Genomic DNA, 9,055 nt, shown 5'->3' on the forward strand with positions numbered 1-9,055 from the left:
CCCCCCCCCCCCCCAACTGCTCACGGCACTAGTCCAGCTGGCAGCCCACTCCCTCCATTTCTGCATGAATAGGTCCTGAGCACGTGTGTGTGAATTTCAGGCCTATGTGTAGTGATTACTGACAAAGTGTAAATTGTATTTTAACAGTTCAAAATAAATTATTTTAAAATTTTAACATTAAATTAGAACCTTGAGGCCTAACTGTAAGTCTTAAGACCACAACAGATAGTGGGGCGGCCTAACTCACCAAATTGTAACAATTCAAAACGTGATAAAAGCACCAAAAATGTTGATCCATTGACAAATGAGTCGTTCATCTGTCACAAATAGACGATCTTTGAGAGCGCATGCGTGGGCGCGTGCGCGCGTGTGCGTACGTGTGTGAGAGTGTGTTATCGCAGACGTCACGGCCTGCCGTTGGTCCAATTCAGTTCAGTTCAGATGAGCCGTTGGTTCTCCCCGGCTGTTTAACTAAACACACGGACCTGAAGGCAGTGTAACCCGGGGAACCATCTCACGCTCTGCACCGGGACACTTTTTCTTTTTTACTTCAGCCGAAATAACCAGTCCAAACAGCCGGGGCGGAGGTTGGGAGAGCCGCCGTTAGCGTAACCTCCGTGACGTGGGTCCGCCCGGGCTGCTGCTGCCGCTCCGCCGGGATTACTACCACGCTGTTTTTGTCTGAAGGCTCCTTATCTGTGTTTACGAAGCGGTCGATATCGGTGTCGGTCGGAGCCTAACCGTAGGATATATAGAAGTGTGTGATGATGGAGAAGAAGAGGACGGACTGTCCCGCTCTGCCGCCCGGCTGGAAGAAGGAAGAAGTGACCAGGAAGTCCGGGCTGAGCGCTGGAAAGAGCGACGTCTACTACTACAGGTAACAGTTACCCCGTCACGTCAGTCACTGACCCGTCCCGGTCCCACAGCAAACCGGGAACCGATCAGTCACCCGGGGGTTGGAATGGTCCTAGCTCTGCCTGTCACCCTCGGTTCTGACCCTGAACGCGCTTCTTCTCATCAAAGTTGTTAGAAAGTGACTCAGTTAGCTGTCAGAGTAGTTACAATGTAGCGTAGCGCACACCACGGTGTTCCTGTAGGCGCTGTCACGGTGCCAGCGTAAAACAGAAACTCAGATGTGTTTTTTTTTTAATAACAACACTCCAACAGACCCTGAATATTGAAACGATATTCCTGCAGGTGTTTATACCGGTATATCGACTCTGTGGCTGTCGACAAGCTGTGTACCGCTGACGGTTATAATGCAGGGACAGTGAGTCCCAGCCCAAAAAATAAGATAACATTGTTAAAAACAAGACACAAAAAAGCACAACTTCCACTAAATAATCTGTATTTTTCACGTTTTATTTGAGTGTAAATGTAGGCTGTATATACATATGGCTGGCCAATAGTTCAATATCATAATGTATGGGAATCATATTTTGAGATATCGTGATATGCACTTCTTTTGTCTAAATTGATCATAACAAGCACTTACTAACTCAATTTTCTCAGAAATTCTGTTTTGAGGGAGTACATTTTGAAGAATTGCGGATTCACACTATTTTTGTGCATGCAGGTAAACATAGTCAGTAAATGGCTGGGGAAAGAAATATTTATTTTTCCTTCATAACGTCACTTGAAACGGTTTATCACGTTATTGATCATCTATGTAAAAATCTCATTCGTAACATGCATTCATGTTGTGAAAGCAACCCTACAATGTATTTGCAATATTGATGTATTTGGTCAATAATATTGTAATGTCTGATTTTCTCCTTAACGCGTAACCCTAGCTGTATATTTTCCATCATGAGTCACTTATTTTTCTTATTTTAGTGTCATATAAGCCTATAAATTCAGAGTGGTTTAACACTAGTATGCAGCTGCTGATTTAAAGTAATATATATAATATAATAATAACAATGCATTTTATTTATATAGTGCTTTTTGCAGCCTTACTGATGAATTCATGGGTTAGCCCAGAGCCGTGATCCAAACAATCGTACTAAAAATAACTGAGCGTGTTGAACGATGTATAAATCTTATGTTACCCACCAAGCTAACTAACATTATAGACATTGGTATTAATAATAAGGTACAAAAGAATATTTGGAGTTGGATCGATGGACATTGAAATCAATCCATATCAATAAATAATGTATCTGTCGTATAACTGTGTTGCAAAGGGGCATGTAATAGTGTGACTAGACGTCCCCGGTTTTGGTGACCTGTCCCCGGCTGGATCTGGCCCCGGATCTGTCCCCGGTTTCCACTGTGACTGACAGACCCAAAATGGGAACGAAAGAAAGAAAACACTGACCAAACGGAGCCTATAGACGCTCCAGACAAGCTCAGGGATGTTTTAGAAAGCCGTGTTTTACGATGCTAAAATCCCTGATTATTTACATGGAGTCATCAGTAATGTGGATACAATGATAAGTGAAGGCAAATAATAGAAAGCTAGACAGTCTGGTAAGTTCGAGAAAATGACGTCTACTAATGCAACCATTAAAAGAAACAAAAACACACCATATTACATCATGATATCCAAAGTATGGTAAGGCGATATTAACGTTGTATCACGATTACCAGCACCGATGATTAGGCATTCCCGATTGTCTGCTTCAGAATGGTGATGTATAAGGCCGTACACTCTCTCTCTTACTCCCCGCTCTTTACACACACACACACACACACCACACCCACACAACAACACACACACACCACACACACACACACCACACACACACACTACACACACACAACACACACACACACGAGGGCCGGTCGAGGCCACACCCCAGCCAACGTAAACAAAGAGTTTGTGAATGACCTTGGAGACACACAACCCCGAGCGTTCTGGCGTGTGAAATGCCCCACGACTGCCAAAGACAAACGTCACCCCCCCCCCCCCCCCCAGAAACTTACATAGCGACGTGTGGAGGTTTCGCATCCAACCAATAACGCAGCTAAGGTTTTATTCTAACATCTAACCTAAAACGCAAGCCTTAAACCTAAGCAGCACCTTGAAGAAGGTGGCAGGACAAAATTACTCATTTTCCAACTATTATGGCCTAAGTTCTTAAGTGTACTTGGTCTCACACAAAGATGGAAGTACACAAGAGCAGACACACAGTCAGTCAGCGTGCGACATGTAGGCTAGCAGCAAAAGGAAAGATCAGAGGGATCTGTGCATGTGTGTGACGTGGTCTGTGTGTGGTGTGCGTGTGGTGTGTTGTGTGGTGTGTGTGTGTGTGCGGTGTGTGTGTGTGTGTGTGTGTGTTGTGTGTGTGTGGTGTGTGTGTGTGTGTGTGGTTTATCTGGCTACGCTCTTCACTGAGCTATTTGGCTTTGCACTGAGTAAGATGTACGAATAAAATGCGCGGTTTGAATAAAGGGTCCTTGCTCCACATGCCTGCGTCGTAAAGATGAGCGCCTCGGAGCCCCAGCAGGGTGGGACTGCTCTTCCAGTAAGTCGAACTGCTGACTGGTTTCTTACTTACTGGAACTGATGAGTCACATTACAAAGTAAAACTGAAAGTGAAGCCGAGCCTCCAGCTCTGAACTGCTAAAAAAAAAAAAAAAAACCGCTAAAGGTTGAGGATGTGACGGAGGTCGGGGTGAGACGAGACTTGGCAAACTGGCCCCCCCCCCCCCCCCAACAGGAAGCGAACGCGGCGGCTTTTGCGTGGTCACAGCTTCGCCTCAGACCTACACGATCAGTCCTTAGTCCGTAGTATCAGCAGTTAGTTGTGTTTTATTTTATGATGTTTTTCTCATTTCTCTATAATGGATAGGTACCGACAGTTTTGGAACATGACTTGTCTTTAAATGCTTGGAATCTTTTTTTGTGCGCATTCATTTATTATATTAATATTCATTATAAAGAAAAAAATAAATAAATAAACATCCATCTACATACATTGCTCTGTGTGTAATATAATTATTATATCTATAATATATATTAATTATAATATTATATATATATATATTTAATATATACATACACACAACACAACAACACACACACTGTACAACATATACGTGAAATGTAATATATAATTATATAATATCTATTCTAATATATTATACAACACACACACTGTACATACATATACTGTAAATATATAATATATATTAATATATATAGTATTATACACACACACACACCCTGTATAGACATATACTGTATAATATATATAATATATATATTTAATATATATATATATATATTATATATAGTTTGTGATATTATAATTTATTTATGGACTATAGAGACAGTTGTCAAACTCAAGGCACGCGGGCAAAATCCGGCCCCTTGCAGATTTTGTTTTTGATAATTTAGGTTCTCAATAAATCTTGGCCCACCAAGTTTTAGTAACTTTTCTGAGTTTTTGCCACTTTTTTTTCAATGTTTAGTCACTTTTTCTGGCTGAGGAACTTTTTTTGTCGACCAAACTGTACGTGAGAAGCGATAGGACATATGCAATATACAGTCAAAGAGATTTGACTTTGCGATTAAATAACAGCATGTCATAAAGTAAACATGGTGGCCCTTGATGTGATCTTGGTCCCCAGTGTGGCCCTCATGGAGGTTGACTGGTGACACCCTGCTCTACAGTGTGTTGAAGCTCTGCGGCTTTTTTTTTTTAGGTGTTCAGTTTATTTGATTTTTTCCATATCGCCCAGCCCTAATTTACGTATATTAATATTTAATACAATTTAAGTTCTCCTATCTATCCTGTGTCTGATGTATGTTGAGAGTGAACGTCATGTCACGTATTGTTTTGCATGTTACACAGTGTGCGGGAGTTCTTTCCGACAAATGCAGTGGGAAAAAAAAAAATGTGATTGAGCAAAACCTTTGTGACGTTTGGTCTGCTCCAGAGATGACTGAGCTGAAATGGGACGTCAGAGACAGACAGACGGACGGGAGTTAAACGCCGAGGGCTGCTGCCTTGCTCGTGTTCCTACTGCATGGACCGCACCTGTCCTGAGTGTCGGAGGACAAAATGTAACGTGCAGGGGAAATGCAGGAGGAAGGAAACAGAGCTGATGCTGCAACTTACTCATTATTGATTTGCTTTCTTTCCTTTTTTTGGATTCCACTTCTATAGAGTTGGGGGACGTGTTAGAGAAACATTGAGAAAAATATTTTTTTTTTTAAAAAGGGTCCGAATCAGAGGCAGGAGCCAAGGTATCTTGACTTTAGCGCGTAGTGTGGCTACATTTTTTCTTTATTGTAAATACATTATTTCAAGAGTGCAAAAGTGAAAGGAGAATGCTGTCTTACAATTCATGTGGCTATATAAGTAATTGTGCCCCATGATTATATTGAATTATATACATGGGGTCAGAAAAAAATGATAGAGACCAAACTAATAAACAGCACCACAAACCCCTCTAAAATGCAGCTGAATTAACATATACTGAGATATGGCGGAAAACTATTTTTTTTGACCAAATACTTGATATCGATCCCGCAACGATATTGTAGTGTTGACTACTGGTGCATATTTACACCATGAGATCTTGAAAATATCATCAGTAATGTAGATATAAAACTAAGTGGACAAAGGCAAATAATAGAAAAGTTTCAGTCTGGTTAGTTCAGAAAATGAAGTCACTTTACCGTAATGCCGCCTTTAAAACCAGAAAAGATTATGTCATATTACAAATTATATACCAAGATCTTAGACGTATCTAGTCATATTAATATAATATATATTGTCCAGCTCTACTTAGAATTGATATCCCAGTTCTCTGCCATGATTTTCTTCTCATGCAGTGTAATGTTATTGCACAACATGAACCATGAACACAACTAAACAAATTGGCAGATTTTGAACACACATATTTTTGTTTTGGCACTTATCGCACATTTTATCACCACCAACCTGTAACCATAGAGACCTCGATGAAGGAGGCAGAGCTCGCCGTGCTTTAAAACCTTGAAATACGTTTAAAATCTTATACAGAAGAAAGTAGGAGCTTGTGATGCAGAAAGTCATAAAAAAAAAAATTGAAATCCAAATTATTTAAAAAATGTCATCGTGAACAGGGTGAATCGAGATCGCGGTTTTCTAAGGATAATGGTGCAGGCCTACTGGATATATCATTTGCTGCGTCTAAATATGAACGTGGTAGCGTTAGTGATTGCGAGATGCTTGCCACAGTTACAATGCTAGTGAGGAATCGGCAAAAACGTGTTTATTTCTGGGAGTTCTTGCCTAGTCCCTCTCTAGCTCGCTCCACTGTACGTTGCTCTGGAAAGAAAAAATGGATACGGATGATTTGATTGGAGCCGACCTGACCGGCTGACTTCTCTATTGCTGTTGACACGGGGGACGTTGCTCTGGAGACTCGACCAGCTGAGTGGCACGCGACGCCAATCGGCTGGTCTGTGGCGAGCTGAGACGGGCCGGTTCCACCGCCGAAACCTTTTCCCGGTGTGGTCTAAACGGTTTGGTCTCGTCGTGAATCGTGGTCTGAAGTGGACTGTGGACTTCATTAGTGTTGCGAGTGTATTCTTTTAAACTGGGAACTGAGGCTTGGTTTGGCGTTGTTGAGTCAATGAGGTTTTTTTTTGGCATACTGGAAAACGTGAGGGGAGAGAATGGGGTGGGGGCGTGGCAGCAAAGGGCCGCGGTGTTGCACTCAAACTGGGCCACTCGGTAAGGACTGAGCCTTAGTACATGGGGCGCATGCTCTACCAGGTGAGCTACCAGGTAGGGTTGGGTACTTTTAGCGTCTGAACCTGTATCAGTGCCTGTACCTGAAATTCTGTTCCCGGTACCCAACAGTACATTTTCCGGTACTTTCCCTCTGTAATTACAAAAAAATTCATTCAGTTGTAGAAAATAAATCCCAAACTATTTATCTATTTACTTAGAAAATTATGTTAGTTATTTAGAAAAATGTCCCTACAACCATTAATAGAATGACTTGTCAGTCATCCGAGAGGAGCTCGGAGTAGAGCCGCTGCTCCTTCGCGTCGAAAGGAGCCAGTTGAGGTGGTTCGGGATCTGGTAAGGATGCCCCTGGGCGCCTCCCTAGGGAGATGTTCCAGGCACGTCCAGCTGGGAGGAGGCCCCGGGGAAGACCTAGGACTAGGTGGAGGATGTATATCTCAAACTGGCCTGGGGAACGCTCGGGATCCCAGGCGTAGCTGGTGATGTGGCTCGGGAAAGGGAAGTTGGGGGTCCCTACTGGAGCTGGCTGCCAGCGACCCGACACCGGATAAGCGGTCGAAGATGGAAGGATGGACTGTCAGTCAGTCACTGCCTGCTTGTCTTACAGGTACCAACATTTGGCACCGTTTGATTTAACGTTAACCAATACTCGGTAATACCAACGTGGATTCGGTTGGTACCGGTAAAAGAACGGGTTCGGTACCCAGCCACTATCCCAGGGTACCCACACATAAGTAAGGGTTGATGCCCGACAAGGTGTCCATTATCAGAAAGAATGGATGACGGCAAGGCCATACCGTTCGACACGTAGCAAGTCATTAATCATTAATTCCTGATGAAGGCTTATACCGGGGTCACTTGCTAAATAATTGTTTAAGACAATTCATTTATAAAATTGTTCAAATCAAATCTTAAGTTTTGTCAAACAATGACTCTGCTTCCCTGGTAACACCTTGAGGGTTTGACTAATACTCGGAACAAGCAATCCAATCCCAATTGGTTCTTGTGCAATGCAAACATGGTTCAACTGCCCAGTAATTAGGATGGGCCTTGGCTACGACCCGCCAGCTCATGTTCTGTTGGCTGGCATGACTCCCCAGAGGACGCTGATTGGTCGCGACCCTTGGGGGTTCGGACATGAACACATACAGTAATGCAGGGAGGTTGGGTTTTCCCTTGACATAAAGCCAGTGGGATTACGTTATTGCAGAAAATAAGCTCTGTGGAAGACAAACAGTTGGATACTTACTGTGTTTTGTTTAGCAAGATAATCTTCACTTTTAATGGATGTTTTCAATGAAAACCACGTTGGATTTTTGAAGCGTAAATAGCAACTGCCTTTTTTTAAGACGTGTAAAAGCTTAAAAATCCTGAGTGGGGTATTTTCGGCACTCTTTATGTCACAGAACAGAATGTAAAGACCTTATTTTCATGCAAAATCCCAAAGATTCTGTGACAAGGGAAGCTGAGGTGCTAACTCATTTGAGGACTTTAGGACTCATTTGAGGACTTTAGGACTATTTCGCAGGACCTATTGCTTGAAGCCTGACAAGCTAGATTTCTGAGTGATCCGGGAGCCTGGGATTCTGTTTGGTGTACAAATAATATGTAGCTACAGCCACCCCCACTAGCTTGGCAACCATGGATTAACCCAACGGTGTCAGACACCGCCTACCAAGAGCTGGGTCTGGGTCTGGGTCTGGGTCAGGGTCTGTCCCAGGTTTCTTCCTAAAAGGAAGTTTTTCCTCGCCAGTCGCCCTGTTGCTTGCTCTGGAGGAAACTACTAGACTGTTGGGTCCAGTAATTCTGGAGTGTGGTTAGACCTACTCTATCTGTAAAGTGTTCGAGAAACCTTGTTATGAATTGATACTATAAATAAAATTGAATTGCATTGGATTCTGATGAAGATTTGATGAAATGATCGGTTGCTGGAGCGTTATTAATAGGGCCGTAACATACCACCAAACCCACGATTTGGTTTGTGTCACGAGTTTTGACCCAAGATCATACAAACCCTGATCTTTTCTTTTTTGGGGGGGGGGGGGGGTTATAATCAGTAAACTAATACAACTTTTTTTTTCCATTCACATGGCATCGTTTTGTCATTGATTACATGCTAAGGTGACCAGATTTCTCAGACAAAATCCGGGGACATTTTCAGCTCAGAATCGGATTTACCTCCAAAAACGTCATGTTTTTATTTTGTAAAACTTAAATGGGGCGCTAGACCTAGAGCTGTTTTCCCAACAGAAAACATTATGGAAAGGATTTCTGGAGGTCGACCTTTCTGTTAAGGATTAAGGCTTTTTTAAAAACATAAAAGTCTGCGAAATTGCGTTGGCTAAACCCACCAGAATCCATGC

General features: G+C 42.6%; 1 protein-coding gene across 3 annotated transcripts in view; it reads left to right on the forward strand.

Annotated features, from left to right (window-relative positions):
• mbd2 (methyl-CpG binding domain protein 2) overlaps positions 1-9,055 on the forward strand; it is a gene marked incomplete at its 5' end in the record, with an annotated part of 65,933 nt that continues 56,878 nt past the window's right edge. For all 3 annotated transcript variants that reach the window (XM_032539498.1, XM_032539497.1, XM_032539499.1), the window contains 1 exon segment: positions 1-877. In XM_032539498.1, coding sequence (XP_032395389.1) covers positions 765-877 — 113 coding nt within the window.

This window comes from Etheostoma spectabile, chromosome 16 (genome assembly GCF_008692095.1).
Source record: "Etheostoma spectabile isolate EspeVRDwgs_2016 chromosome 16, UIUC_Espe_1.0, whole genome shotgun sequence".
NCBI lineage: Eukaryota > Metazoa > Chordata > Actinopteri > Perciformes > Percidae > Etheostoma > Etheostoma spectabile.